Source organism: Schistocerca piceifrons, chromosome 1 (assembly GCF_021461385.2).
Source record: "Schistocerca piceifrons isolate TAMUIC-IGC-003096 chromosome 1, iqSchPice1.1, whole genome shotgun sequence".
Taxonomy (NCBI): Eukaryota; Metazoa; Arthropoda; class Insecta; order Orthoptera; family Acrididae; genus Schistocerca; species Schistocerca piceifrons.
This window is the reverse complement of record NC_060138.1, coordinates 681,554,209-681,570,676: the sequence shown is the minus strand read 5'-3', so window position 1 is coordinate 681,570,676 and position 16,468 is coordinate 681,554,209. Positions and strand designations below refer to the sequence as shown.

At 41.3% G+C, this 16,468-nt stretch overlaps 1 protein-coding gene across 1 annotated transcript in view; it reads right to left on the bottom strand.

The window, feature by feature from the left end:
- The window catches only part of LOC124709008 (odorant receptor Or2-like), an 86,686-nt gene that overhangs the window by 21,714 nt on the left and 48,504 nt on the right, over positions 1-16,468 (bottom strand). Inside the window, exons 4-5 of the mRNA XM_047240643.1 lie at positions 10,100-10,201; positions 6,002-6,157 (exon numbers count right to left, since the gene is read on the bottom strand). Coding sequence (XP_047096599.1) covers positions 6,002-6,157; positions 10,100-10,201 — 258 coding nt within the window. The remainder of the gene's footprint in view (positions 1-6,001; positions 6,158-10,099; positions 10,202-16,468) is intronic.

The following is a 16,468-nucleotide window of genomic DNA, read 5'->3' as shown; positions in this document are numbered from 1 at the left end:
AAAACTGCCAGCAACGTGACACCCACAGAAAGCGTTCTACGAACTTCAAGTACTAGTCCAGCATTGTGGCCAAGAATTTTAATATACGGCGAAATAAGTTTTTTAGTAAGACATGGCCCACATAAACCATTACATAATTGCAGATTTTCTTCCAGTGACAACTATACACTTTTTATAAGCAATAGACAGCAAGTTTTACGACACTGGATAGTGTACTCTCTTCCACAAAACGCGTTTACGTTTCTGTCACAAAATTTTCGGTTGTATTTTTAGTTCTCTTTCAAAGGATGGTTTTAAAAGTTGAAATCACGTCGACGAAAACTTTAAAAGACCATGGGATTTCCAAAAATTATATTCAGGCCCAAAAATCATGGCTAGAAATGATGAAAAAGTGAAAGTGTTGTAAGACTACAGATATGGCCACTCAAAGAATTATTAATGCCGAAACAAATCGATAGAACGAGGTGCTTCTAAGAACCGCAGCAATTACTAAAATACTTGGTGAAAATGGTCTGGCTTTTCAGAATACCAGCGAAACGTTGTTATACTATAGTAACGATACTTCTTAAAAATAATTGAGTTGCTGTCTGAATTCGGTCCCATTATGGGAGAGCACGTCCGTAGATTTCTGAGGAAAGAAGAGACTGAAGCTCATTATCTCACGACAAATATACAAAACTAGATAACAGAATTGCTGCATCAAAGTGTAAGGTTTCATATTATTGATGAAATAAAACAAATTCAAATATCTTCCCAGAATTTTAGACTGCACTCGTGACATTAGTATGGTAGAGTAGATGAATCTTGCAGTTAAATACAGTATCGCTGAAAAGTATTTTGTAGAGACAATAGATTCGGAGAACAAATTCTTTGGGAGAAAATTTAAATGAAAGAACTTAATTATCAGATCTTTATAATGTGTACTGTGTTTTCTTAGACAGATTTTACAATTTTTGCATCAGTGATAAAACACAAATGAACAAATTACATAGGCTCAAAAGTATTTTGTCAAAACTAAACAGAAGAAAAACAATAATGAAATCTTACACATGCTGTTCTTCGTTTAATACTTGGTAGCATAACCCTTTTCGTGTATTGTAGCAGCACACCTGGACTGCATAGAATTCGCGAGTTTGGCCAGTGACGGCTGAGGGATCTTCTTCCATTGCTCACACAATCCTTTGTAGAAACACTCCTTGGTGGCGCAGTTTTGTTGGCGAAGACGTCTATTCAGTTCACCGAAATATGTTCTATGGTCTAAGTCTGGTGTTTGGTTTGGCCATTGGAATATCTGTACTTTGTGCCGCGTCAGAACTGTCTTCACATGGCCAGAACTGTGCTCCGGACCATTGTCATGCTGGAATTGCTGGTTACGACTCATATTTCATTTTCTGTGAGCTATCATGTGGTCTGTTAATATTTCACGATACCTCAGACCATTCATTGCGCCATGAATTTCGACAACAGGACCTACACAATTTCGTGAGAAACAACCCCACACCATGGTACTATCTCCTCCGTGCTTCATGCTGGGTACTCTGTACTTTCTGTCATTCCTCTTGTTTTTCACCGTCAAACGTACTGTATCCTTCGGAGGAGAAGAGATTAAACTTGTTTCAGAGGTCCATGAAGCGTACTTCATAGCAAACTGTAGTATGGCCTTCCTACTTTTCGCACTCGCCATAGGTTTTCGAGAAGGTCGCCTGTCACTCAAACCTGCAGCTGTTAGGCAACGCTTAACATTCGAAACATGGCAAATCACCCCATGTTTTACCTGTAGGTCACCACGTACCACCGTGGCTGATTTTTTGGAATTAGCCATTGATTGCCTTCGGATGAACCTGTCCTCCATTCGGGTGATTGTTCTGGGTCGATTACTTCGTGCATTGTTATTTATCGTCTTCCTTTTTTCCTGAAGAAGGGCCCAGATTCTCACAAGCTGTTGTGAGATGACTAAACACCTTCGCAACGAAGGATTGAGTTTTATCTTGAATCAGTGTTGTTAAGATAGCTTGAATAAAGCGTACTAAATATTCATTATTTTACGCATTGCTATAAGTAAATAAAATATTAGAATTACATTTGCTTTACTTAGTTATGTTCGTTCCAGTTTTTATGTTCTACAAAATAAGTATGATCTACTTGGAAACACTGTTCACAACTAAAGTCCCTGCTTACCTGCATTCAGAAAGCAATACATGTAACCACGGGGAAGTCAAACAGTCTTCTGTCCGATAAACCGGTTTATTTTGATTCTGCGTGTAGGTAAACACACATACCAGCCTGGTAGTTTAACTACAAAGTACTTTTGAGCGATACTATGTATTTCAATAAATAAATTTGATGCTGATGTTAAAATTAAAATTAGTGAAAGCATTTTAGGCATCTCACCGCTCGAAATATCCATAGGAAAACAAATATCGGATATTCTAATTGAAGAACTAAATGACCAATACCGGTGTCAATGAAGCAGGGGTGCAATCTAAAGTTAAACAATATAATTCCTCAGCATTCTATGCTCCATGTAGTAGCCACTCCCTCAATCTTGTTAATGATGTGGAAAAAGCAACCTTGGAAGCCACTGATTTCTTCAACATTGTCCAAAAAATATTTTTATTTTTTTCGGCATCTGTTTTTCGATGGGCAGCACTTTTAAAATATGTTCAAAGTTATCTCTGAAACCACTGAGTGACACTAGATGGTAAGACACGGTAGAGCCTTTAAAATTTTTGAGTTTCCACTTAGGAGATGTATACGACACCTTGCTAAGCATTTACGAAAACTAAGAAGTAAATAATTTAAGAATACAGGAGGACTTGGGTTTATTAAGTTGTATTAAAATGTTTAAGTTTTTGTGTTCATTAATTATTTTCCATAAAATACTAAATTCCAGTACTTCAAGAAGCAAGCTAAAATGTAAATGTCGTGTGACTAGGGCCTCCCGTCGGGTTGACCGTTCGCCAGATGCAAGTCTTTCGATTTGACGCCACTTCGGCGACAAGATTTTGGTCTAGCCTTTGCACTTGATCTTTTACAGAATTACAAAACATTAATTACAAATTTTCTATCGGATTCGTCCTTCGATGAACTTATTATTGATGCAAAAGAACTTCCTACCGAAATTGATGTGGAAGCTAATTTTGGAGCAGCAATTACACGAAACCGGCTTAGAAGAATAAAAAGGGACTTCTCATACGAAGCATGAGATTTACCCATTAAGATCCAAAAGAGCAATATAAATTCCGGTTTTTTATTTTATAATTGATCAAGCACTGAATACACTAGATGCTAGATTTGAACTACTTACTAATGACATTAATTTTTATATAACATACAGTATATGAATTAAACACGACACCCAAAGAAATGATACTAAGACACTGTAAAATATAGAATATATTGTAACTGATGGTGATTCTGTTTACATAAATGAAGTAGAATTAGCATGGGAAATTTCAGCAGTATCTAGATTTTGGGCAAAAAGAAAGCCTAAGCAATGTATTGAGCTTAATTATAAGATCAATTTTGTCCAAATATTACTATTGCTTTAAGAATATTGCTAAAATTATCAATAACTGTAACCAGTGGCGAAAGCAGTTTCTCTTAGTTAAAAGTAATAAAGAACTTTTTACATTTGACTACTACACAAAATCGTGTTACTGCTTTGGCCATTTTGGAAATTGTCCATGAAATTACTGGTCAAGTAAATTTGAAAGATGTGTTAAAAAGTTTGCAGAACTGAAAGTAAGAAAAAAATTGTGATCTTAGTGTAGTTGATGTTATCTTGTTTTGTTTTCAAAATAATAGCAGTTAAAAATGTAAAAAATTATATGGATAATAATTTGTGGCTAGTTGCAGATATTTCCTAATTAATTTCTACTGTTTAGTATTACTTATTAGTATTAACTAATGTTATATGTTTCTTTCTAAAGATATATTTCTATTAAAAATTAAATAAAACTATTTGTTTGTGTTCTGTTTGGCCTATTGAAGACGTGCAACCATGTGTGCCCCTGTTAGCAATGTACGTTTGCTAGGTATCAGACTGCAGTTGACCACTGCATGCTGTTCCCAGCGCAGTGTTCACTGGGAAGATGATCGCGATGGACCTACACTCACTGACTTCTGCAATTCTTTCCAGGTTTGAAACTGATGGTAACTGACAAAGGAAAGTCTCATTTCCAGTCCCTGTCGGTAAAGATTTTTTTATTACCATTGTCCTTAAGTAATGTTACATGTCTGTGAGTGGTCCACCACTCCTTGTAGGCACGTTGGCAGTCTCGATGACGCACCAACATATAGGGTACTTTAGTTGCGACGTGATCATGGGTACGTACAAGCACTATAGCTCATTTCTACCATTTTGTCATGTCTCACCATCCTACCGTGCTGATTCCATGCAACAGACTATGACATAAAACCACTATATCGCCATGATTTTCGTTGGTGGTGGAGGATCAATTGACCAACTGCTACCAGTCCTACATAATCTATAGCGTTATATTTTGTTCGATGAGATTTCATCACTACATAGGATGTGAACATATAATATCCATATGGATTATCAAAGTGGATCCTCGCCATGATGATATAGGGTGAGCAAAAAGTCAGTATAAATTTGAAAACTTAATAAACCATGGAATAATGTAGATAGAGAGGTAAAAATTATCACACATGCTTGGAATGACATGAGATTTTACTAGAACAAAAAAAGACAAAGTTCACAAAATGCCCGACAGATGACGCTGGACAGCAAAACTGCTACCGTGACCGGTGAGAGGTAAGCCGAAATGTTACAGAATCGCATCATCCGCAGTCTGGCTGATAAACACCTGCTGGAACGTACGATGTTTATGCAGGATGGCGCTCCACCCCATATTGCTAGACGCGTGAAAGATCTCTTGCGCCCGTCGTTTGGTGATGATCATGTGCTCAGCCGCCAGTTTCGTCATGCTTGGCCTCCCATGTCCCCAGACCTCAGTCCGTGCGATTATTGGCTTTTGGGTTACCTGAGGTCGCAAGTGTATCGTGATCGACCGACATCTCTAGGGATGCTGAAAGACAACATCCGACGCCAATGCCTCACCACAACTCCGGGCATGCTTTACAGTGCTGTTCATAACATTATTCCTCGACTACAGCTATGGTTGAGGAATGATGGTGGACATATTGAGCATTTCCTGTAGAGAACATCATCTGTGCTTTGTCTTACTTTGTTATGCTAATTATTGCTATTCTGATCAGATGAAGCGCCATCTGTCGGATATTTTTTGAACGTTTGTATTTTTTGGTTCTAATAAAACCCCATGTGATTCCAAGCATGTGTGTCAATTTGTACCTCTCTATATGCATTATTCCGTGATTTATTCAGTTTTCAAATTTATACTGACTTTTTGATCACCCGGTATTCCACCAATTATCAGTTTAACTGACTACAAGTCCCTTCGCTGAGAGGGAGGCATCCCTTGGTTGTTTACTGGCTTTGCAATATAATCATTCACTGAAAGATGACCTTGATGAAGCACTAGACCCGACGCGGTGCCAGTTACCAAGTGGATGATGCTCCAATGAGGGTGGCATGTTGCGGTCTCTTACAGAGCAGAAGCTGCTCTTGTAGGGTGGCCACTTTTCAAACATAATCGACTTACTATTCTCGTGAACCGAGGATTTTTCAGTGACCTTATGTTACTACTCCTCGTAATACGTACATACGACATGAAATACGAAGAATATTCCGCATCATTGAGGTAAAATTGGGAAACTACTACTGTAATAAGTATAATATACTCTTCTTTGTGAGTCAGTCTTCGCTTGGTGGTCAGTTGCGAAACAAACATCCCCAGTGATAAGCAGACCATGCTTGGTCTCCACTTACTGTTGCTGTAGCAGATCTTGAAAATGACGCCCATTTACAGAGAATAAAGGGTCGCAGTTGGAAGGATTTCTACGGTGCTCAGCTGCCGAGAGGAAGGTAGCACTGTTGGTGGGGTGGACCGCTTACCGACAGAAAGGTGTCCCTGTTGACGGGGTAGACCTTTCCGGCGGTGAGCTGCAGTGGCCTCTGGGCTCTGCACATGACGATCCGCAGCGCGCTGGTCACTCGCCGACCCACGCCCACCCAGGCGCAGCTGTACGCAGCAAGCGACACGGACAGGCCCTATAGGCACCATACGTCTCATATATAGAGTGAACCAGAAGTTACACGACCATAAATTCAAAAATTCAAACCTCTATTAATGCAGTTATAATGTATACATTCGCAGTATAGAGGGTGTTCCACAAAACATGTTACACACTTCTAGATGCTGTAGAGGGGACTTGGAAGATCAGGTTTTACGTAGGAACCTATGTCAGGAACAGCCATCCAACAACGCTACAGATCGTAAAAGTTATACGCGCCGCCGCCAGTAAATGTATTGTAAGTTTGCTGCTATAATTTGGTATGATGAAAGCGGTACTGATGGACAATAAATGCGGCTTAAAAGCTGTGAGCTGTCTGGGGAAGTTAATCTTGCATTACTAAGCAACTGTTTCACCAGATATCTAGTCTAGGTTTACCAAATTCCCAACCAGACTTAACATTAATTATAATCTTTTAACAGTCATACAACAACCGGTAATATATATATATAAAAAGGAGAAATTAAATAAAAAGAAAGAAATCAGTTTATATTTGGAAATTTATTTTTAAGATTGATCATTGAAATTTCAGCATATTAAACTTTATTCCTAACTAAACTGGTGCCTTATTTAGGATTGTGAAAATGTGAGATTGCAATCTTACGGAACACATCAAATATGGAGCCAAGATTGGGAGACTGCATACAACACTGCATTCATAAAACACGGACTTAGCAGACACGCGCTTAGCCGGAGATCTTACCACTTCAGACGCTCGCCACGGACCGACTGCTCTGCGCTCCTACCGAGTGTGCTTCCTGAGGGTGGCTCCCAAATACAAACGGAAGTGGCCAGAGGGGCAGCTTCCTATACCAACATGACAACGGACGGCCAGGACCATGCTAAGAATGGAAACCTCTCTGCCTTTAGAAAGCGTAGCTACCTGTTCCGACGTTGGTCCTACTGTTCTCTAGCAGACAGGCTTGTCTGCTACCCTCAAGCATGCAACTAGAAACACATTTGCTCATTCATCCTCTCACACAGAAGGGAAGGGGGATGACAGTATCTTATCATATACAGTATATAAAAGAAAGCGGATGTAGGTTCCGTATGAGACTGTGTGACATGAATTACATATAAACTGTGTTTTAAAGTGTAGTAGTGTGACAGATCGTTCTTGTTTATGTGTAAAAGTAACACGTTCCACTACTCAGTCTCCTCCCAGATAGCCAGAAACGCCACAGTAAATTTAGAAGAGGAAATTATTCCATAAATGACAACAGATTTAAGAAATCAAACATGAAAGGAATCCAACAGAGACCTTTCAGTATGTGTATACAGGATGATTCCGTGATGGGCCGGCCGCGGTGGCCGAGCGGTTCTAGGCGCTTCAGTCCGGAACCGCGTGACCTCTACGGTCGCAGGTTCGAATCCTGCCTCGGTCATGGATGTGTGTGATGTCCTTAGGTTAGTTAGATTTAAGTAGTTCTAAGTTCTAGGGGACTGATGACCTCAGCAGTTAAGTCCCATAATGCTCAGAGCCATTTGAACCATTCCGTGACGATGTTACAAACTTTCAAGGGTGATAGAGATGGATAAATGTATCAATTTGAGGTAAGGGTCCTGGCCCGAACCGAACGAGTCGAAAGTTGTAAGAGAAAACCGTTCTGATACCTCTGGCCGTGGAAAAAATGTACTGGTACTGTTGTTGCTAAGATTTTAGGGTAGGCAACTTCGAGAGGTGTTGTATGGACCAAGAAAAGAAAAAAAATGTTTAGTGAACATGGGCTCTAAAATACACATCTAAGAAACTATAAGCAGTTAATCAACAGAGGAGATGTGTTTCACACCAGCGAAGATGAGAAAGTGCCATCTCTGAAAGTTGCATACCCTACATTCTTAGCAACCGGTACGCGTATTCCACTGTCAGAGGTATCAGAATCATTTTCTCTTATAACTTTCGACTTGGAACCATTACCTCAGATTGATTCGTTTATTCTCGAAAGTTTGTAACATCATCACGAAATCACCCTGTATATACATAGATTTACAGGCGCCGGCGCTTAGAACTTTGACGATCTGTAGCGTTATTGGATCACGTTTCCGGACATGGTTCCTATGTAAAGCCTGATCTACTAAGTCCCCTCTACAACCTCAAGAAGTGTGTAACATGAATTGTGAAACACTCTGTATATTTTCTCGTAAAAGATGTTGAAAATGACCTCCGTGTGGTGTAACACAAGCTACAATATATTTTTTCATGCTAGCTGCTGCTTTTTTGGATAGTGCTGCCTATGCTGACTATTTCGTCTTTGATGTTCTGTTTCAGTTGTTCGAATGTGTGATGGTTGTCATTATAGACGTTATCCTTCAGATATCCCCGTAGAAAAAATCGGGAGACATAAATCTAAGGATCTAGTCGGCCACAGACACGTGAAATAATGAGTCCACCAAAGAACTCAAGCAACGTTATCACGGTGCTATTCGCTGTGTGTGCTGCTACACCATCTTAATGCAGTGATCATCGTTGCTCATCAGTCCCTAACAATGCTACGAATTGTTTGATGATGTCCTGCTAACGTCCAGCTATTATAATATCCGAGAAAAAAAATGGGCCTGCAATTCTTTTTCATGAAATTGCACACCAAACGCCGCCTTCTGTGAATGTAATGCGGTCTCATGGAAAACGTAAGGGTTTCCTGAACTCCAATATCTGTCATTTTAGATGTTAGACACTTCATGAGAGTTGGAAACATAACCGAACACCTGAAAACTGTTACGAATAAAACGCGAAATCCATTTAGCTGACACAGTTTTCGTATCGACTTTCATTGTGAACGTAGCTGAAACGCGCACATAATTTCCAATGAGGCATCACGTAACACCGAAGGTCCGCCAGAACGTTCACAATTATTCACACTACCAATTTTTTTTGGAACGGACGACTTCGCATGAAATCGTTGATTTTCTAGACACGCTTGTTTGACGAAGAGCTACACTAAAGTTTTCCTGACATTTTAAGGAAGACTGCGATTTGAAGTAACTTTCAAGAAATGACACACGTTGAACCTGGGAAAAACACATGTCAGTTTGCACACAGCTAACTCAGTACTGACATCAATAGGGTGTGCTGTGTGTGCTGTTACACCATCTTCCTGCAGCCATCATTGTTGTGTATCATGTATTTTGCGTCTCCCCCAGGTTCAACCGTTGCCAATGTCTGCTGGTAACATGGTGTGTCAGCCGTGTCAAAGTTTGTCAAGAATGTCTTCTGCCACTCATCGCAATGCGAACTGGCGTTTTCGATCGCGAAATGTGTGGCAATCAACGCTCCAGGGAAAGTGGTGGTTTCATTGATGCCTTTTATGCCACCCCATTGAGGCCTTTTCGTACCGATACTGAACGGCAGTGTGAAATGTTTTCCTCGGCCACTCACAAGAAAACCGTGTGATTTCAAAGGTGGGAGCAGCGGTTCTGACCTCTGTGGCACAGGAGTCGAAGGAAAGGTTGAAATGTGGTAACAGGAGTGTCACGAACTTCCGATCGTGTGATACGTCCAAGGTGGCATTGGGCAGAATTTTGGTGAAATTTGGTGCAAATATGAAAGCATTAACCCACCTTACAGCTCACACGGACTTCTGAGCTGTGGCCTTTCTTTCACATGTGTCGACACTTTGCTGTTGAAGAATCCTTGAGCCCGAGATTGACGTCGCATGGCGCTATGCTTTTCCACCATTACAGCGGAAGGTTGTAAGCACCTTTGAGCCAAATTTCAAACTCAAGTGTAGCAACGTTTAGAAATTAAGATGTTTCGAAAAAGTGATTCTCTAATTCTGTTGAGCAGTGTAGTTTGAATTCTAAAGAAAGTTTTATAAAAATGGCTCTAAAGGGTCTATTACGAAAATTCGAAAACTGTGGCAATTCCATTTGTTCGCTAATATATTCGTATAACTACAAGTAATGAATCATTATTACTTACTGCTTCCATTATATCATGTCCACACCAGCAATAGACGAATATCTGTAGAGCCGGGATTGGAAGGAACATGGCGCATTTTATCACCCCACTGCCTTCGGGATTCTGAAAGGACACAAGGCAATTCGATAACTGATACCAGCAATAGCAGCCTAAAACTACTTTTCGAACACAATAGCGCTGTAGGTAAAGTTTGACCACCAAAATTCTGAGATAGTTTTCATATGGAATGTTCCATTTTATTTCGAAATAACTCACTGTTCTTGTCACTAGATACCTTTGCTGTATGTCAAGATATCGATCAAAAACACAAGGTGATGTCAATGAAGTGAACCTGAGGTAAATATTGTCACTTTGTGATATTGCTTCATTTGATTAAAGGATTCTCCTCCAGTTAGACAGCCATAGTTACCTTTCTCTTTGCACTTTAGGTATACGAGTTGGTAATACAAATTATTGTGTACTGAATGGTCCTTTCAGTTAATGCTAGTGTTGTAAAATATCCTGACAATTATTTATAATCATTTAGCTATTCTTATTTGTTAAACCAAGGTCTATGAATAACCGTTTTCACTTTACCCAACCTCTTGCATTGTCTTGGAGAATAAATAAATTATGTTTGTTCATACGACTTTTTTAAATCGTGTTTACACATATGATGTGCATAAAAAGTATAACATTCCTTCAGCATAGATTTAACCTTAAAATACACAAAATTATTTTCTTTCCTGTATTTTCTCTTTACCATGAGTAATTTGTAACAAGATATTGTCTCTGCAAGGCAGGCAGTCTGCTTTTCGATTTCGCGAATGCTTGTTTCAGTAAGGCTGATATGATTACGGATAAACCGCAACCACATCCAGATTCCTTACTGTTGAAAAGTGATGGTAATGATAAAAGACAACTTGATTCAGAGAGGAAAACAGATTTTAGAGCAGGATATAAATTCAAATTTCTTTCAAGAGCAGTTATCAGTGCCAATCATCTTGTACTGCTGTAACCTAGCAACTGACGGGTAATTGACATTTACAAAATCATAGAACATTTTGAGTGTTTCTCGTAGGGGCCTAAAATATGAAAATACTTGTAAACTTTATGTGAAATATTCTTGATATCAAATGGCAGCTTTCCATGGGCTGTTTCCACACTGTAGATAATATATACCATGCAACCCACACCTATAAGATACACTGAAGAGCCAAAGAAACTGGTACACCTGCCTAATGTCGTGTATGGCCCCCGCGAGCACGCAGAAGTGCCGTAACACGACGTGGCATGGACTCGACTAATGTGTCAAGTAGTGCTGGAGGGAACTGTCACCATGAATCCTGCGGGGCTGTCCATAAAGCCGTATAAGTACGAGGGGGTGGAGATCTCTTCTGAATAGCACGTTGCAAGGCATTCCAGATATGCTCAACAGTCTTCATGTCTGGGGAGTCTGGTGGCCAGCGGACGTGTTTAAACTCAGAAGAGTGTTCCTGGAGCCCCTCTGTAGCAATTCTGGACCTGAGAGATGTAGCATTGTCCTGCTAGAATTACCCAAGTCCATCGAAATGCACAATGGATATGAATGGATACAGGTGATCAGACAGGATGCTTATATACGTGTCACCTGACAGAGTTGTATCTAGACGTATCACGGGTCGCATATCACACCAATTGCACGCGCGCGACACCATTACAGAGCGTTCACCAGCTTGAACAGTCGCCTGCTGACATGCAGGGTCCACAGATTCATAAGGTTGTCTCCATACCCGTACACGTCCATCCGCTCAATACAGTTTGAAACGAGACTCGTCAGACCAGGCACGATGTTTCCAGTCAGCAACCGTTCAAAGTCGGTGTTGACGGGCCCAGGCGAGGCTTAAAGCCTTGTGTCATGCACTCATCAAGGGTACACGAGTGGACCTTCGGCTCCGAAAGCCCATGTCGATGATGTTTCGTCGAATGGTTCTCACACTGACACTCGTCGATGGCCGGGTATTGAAATCTGCAGCAGTTGGTGGAAGGGTCGCACTTTCGTCACGTTGAACGATTCTCTTAAGTCGTCGCTGATCCCGTTGTTGCAGGATCTTTTTTCGGCCGCAGCGATGTCGGAGATTTGACGCTTTGCCGGATTCCTGATATTCACGGTACACTAGTGAAATGGTCGTACAGAAAAATACCCACTTCATTGCTACTCGGAGATGTTGTGTCCCATCGCTCTCTTGCGCCGATTATAACACCATGTTCAAACTCACTTAAATCTTGATAACCTGCCACTGTAGCAGCAGTAACCAATCTAACAACTGCGCGAGACACTTATTGTCTTATATAGGCGTTGCCGACTGCAGCGCAGTATTCTGCCTGTTTAGAAGATCAAGGTCTTCATAAAGAAGTTGTTTGCTCCAAGGAGTTAATGTATTATTAACAATGGCTTCAGCTTTGATTCGTTTACAGCTGAACTTCACATCACAAAGTTTTATGTGTCATTTGTTGTACAATCCATGGAACTGTAGCTATGACTACGACAAACAGTATGGTAAGCAAAAGTTCCCTCAGCTGCAGCCAATATAACCTTTTCACTTCCTTGAATTTCACAAATTACGTTTTTACTATTCATCAAATCTATCCTGACACATGTTAAAGCTCATAACTGTAACATGTGTGGTTCTCACTACATAGAACCGACCTTAATGAAAAGTCTTGTAGCAGTTAAGGTGAGGTACCAGATTAACCTTCAACGACAGTATTGTATCTTTCGTTGTTTAACTAACATAAAAGTTCTGTGATTCTGAATATTATGGATCTGGTTTCATGATAGCCCTTTAGTTTCATGATAGCCCTTTAATAATGCATGTTTTAACTCTGTAAAGATATGTTTCATAGAAACAACGCAAGCAGAATTTCTTAGGATGTATGAAACATACTTACCCAATGTCTTTCTTTCTTTTGGTGAAGAAGCCATTTATTTTAGAACTTGCTGCAACAGCAGCTGAAGAAGCCATCATATGTTTCTTTGCCATGCTCAATAATATCAGAGTTCACACCATGTGTAATCGAAAAAGTGGCATTGCAAAAAGTTGGAAGAAAAGGTGTATTTGTGTTTAGGCATAATAACTTAGTTCAATCAACTGCCATCACTAGACTAAACAAATTTCATCTTTCATTAGTAGGGGACAACCTATGTGTCACCCCACTCTTCATTGTTGCCAGATTTATTCAATATGGCGGCGATGATGTCATCCAAGATGGCGGCATGTAGACTTGGCAACATCGCATGACGTCATCCAAGATGGCGGCTTTTGGTGGGAGAATAGTCCAATTGTGCTATGTCCACTAACCTAACATCAAGAAAAAATGGCGGGAAGTTTGAATTTTGGCGGGAAAATAGTCCAATTGTGCTACATCCACTAACCTAAGCCTCCAGAAGGAAAAATGGTGGGAAGTTTGAATTCCAACACGATAATGCATGCAAAAACCGTACTTGTCTTTATTATTATTGATCATCATTTATTAACATTCATTATCATTCATTGTCATTTATTATCATTCACTTTCATTAATTATCATTTATTATTATTTATTATTATTGACCTGCCTCCACTACAAAATTCCCTCCAACTTCAAATTCCAACACGATAATGGCTGAAGAGCCTTACTTTTCTTTATTATTATTCATTATTATTTATTAACATTCATTATCATTCATTGTCATTTATTATCATCATTATCATTTATTATCATTCATTACCATTTATTATTATAGGGCTACCTCCACTAGAAAATTGCCCCAAATTCAAATTCCAACACGATATTGTCTCGAACACTGTACTTCTATTTATTATTATCATTTATTATTTATTCAATATGTCCGATTTTCTCAGTGAGAAAGCCATTTTCCTTACATCCATAACAAAAATCTATCACAAGTTCAAATCCCAACACCATAATTGATTACATGTACGAGCTTTCTCTGTCACTTACCTTTTTTCACTGGTAGCCTATCATAATCGTGTCAAATAATAAACTGCACATATAGTAACATAAGTCACGTCCTTTGATTTTGCAGCAGGGGAAGGGTCTGAAGACTTTATTTCAAACAGAACGGTCATCACTTGTTCTCCAACACAGTCAGCACACACATCTTTGATATTGCAGTGCAGTCACCACGACATCCGTGCTCCAACTGAATTAGTTCAAGCCCTGCCACCTCCTGGCCAGCGCACGGAGATACTGCCTACGCCTGTCACGTGAGGCAGCCGGCCACTAGCGCGGGGGGCGAGCCCAGCGCTGGATACGCTGGATACGCTGGAACTTGCCGAGTTTGACGTCACAGGGGCCCCTTGTCTGCTCACCACGTGTATTCGTCGCCTCCGCACGTTTCCCGCCAAAATTGTCTGCCTCGGAGCTGAATCACACAACGGTCGACCGTTCGCTGCCACACTTTTGGCGCCACGTTCAAACCTGTCGATGCCAACCGCTCACCGTCCACCACGTGTCCCTGTGCGAGCGAGAACGCAGTGCTACACTTTTGGCGGCAAAGTTTGCTCGACAGTGGAATCCGCTATGACTATATAACAGCACTTTTGTACCACACTAGAACGCCCGCTAATTGACTCGCTCTCACACGCGCGTAATAACTGTACAATCGCTGCGCCACCGCCCCGCTTATGTCACACACCCTCCATACACACAACGGACATTGCCTTCTGTAAATAACTGCAAAATGACTCTTTATTTCAGACATTACAGTCATGCAGGTGTGTCCCAACTCACACAGCGAAACTCCAGAGCGCAGCTGACGTACATGCGGCCAGCTAAGCCCGCTCCATCGGCAGCTCCCTGGCCGGCTGACATCAAGCGACCAGCGGTGTCCGCACACCCCCTTGGCCAGCGCGCGAGGTAGGGGGCGAGCGGCGCCTCAGGGTCCAGTCACAAACGGTCAGCCGCACTTGCCTCAGAGTCCGACTACATAAACATGTTTCCGCGTCCACGAGTCCTTAACGCTGGACAGGATGGAACCTGTCGACCGCGTGCCGAACAGAGGATACGTTTGGCGCCAGAGTTTGACCGACAGTGGAATCCATCATGACCGTATAACAGCGCGTTTGCTCGTCACGAGAACGCTCGCTAATTCACTCTCACCAACCTGCTATATTAAATAATTGAATTTACAATTTCATATACGTATGCAAACGTGTTCAACTCCCTAATTTCAACTACTTTTCGAGGACCACACCGCCACCTCCTCCTCCTAGGAACCAGCGCCAAGTTTGAAATCTGCCAGTAAACAAAGCCCACTTGCACTTCTGCCACCAACCTTTTATTTAGTTGTGGAGTATATTTGTCACAACACACCTGCACTGATCCGACTGTGGTCACCTGACACAGGCCACAAACACGTAAACAACTCCTAATTTCACCACACAATAGCAAACAGCTCTTAAATAATGCAGTACACAATATCAGCAGACGAGCTCTGTACTCTTAAACTCTCCAAATAAAGCACCGCACAGTGCACAGACATGCTCGCAAAATAGTGCAACAGACGCGCCCAAACACCACCAGCTGCCAAACCGACCAAAAGTCTCTGCTCGGCCTCTATTGTCAGAATAGCTCATAGCTCGTTGACACACTCGATTAACGTGGCCGGGAAAACATTTACTACTCGCATGCAACCGAGATGGTGACGGAAAATCAGTCACTCTGATCTGCGCTGCAGGCGCGTGTTATCATTTAGAACACTCTATTTATTTGTTTCGAACAACTTATTTAACCATACAGTATATCTATCACGCTATCACAAAACACCAATACCAGATGTGCCCTGGGCCATGTTGCACAGCCCACAGACACGCGTCCAATCATAATTTCAGTACATATAATAGCAAACTGCTACTAAATAATACATCACACAGATGTGTAGGTACGCTCAGTACTCGTAAACTATCCTAATAGCGCATAGCAGAGCCTGCAGATCCACTCGCAAAATAACTCAGCAGATGTGCGTAGGTACCCCCACTCTGCACCCTGCCCACAGGATCGTGAAGTCACCCATCTGTCTGATCTCAGACCACGCACAGCCCCTGCTCGGCTTCCGCAAGCGTGAATTGGCGCAGTCAATGCGCTCGTTAGCGGTCAAAGCACACACATACGTCTGTCCAGGACCACGATCCCGAGCCGCGACCACCGAACGCGGGTGCAAGTCAACTTTGTATCAACGTAGCATAATTCCAAAACACAGCCTCTGTTGTGGACTGACAAGACAGCCAGTCCACAGTGACGGGTAACCGAAAGGCACGCGTTTAAACTCACGCAGGCTGGCGTGAGGTCTGAAACAGGATACGTAATGAATGCTATAAAGAAAAGTACGTAGCTTCTGGAATACTT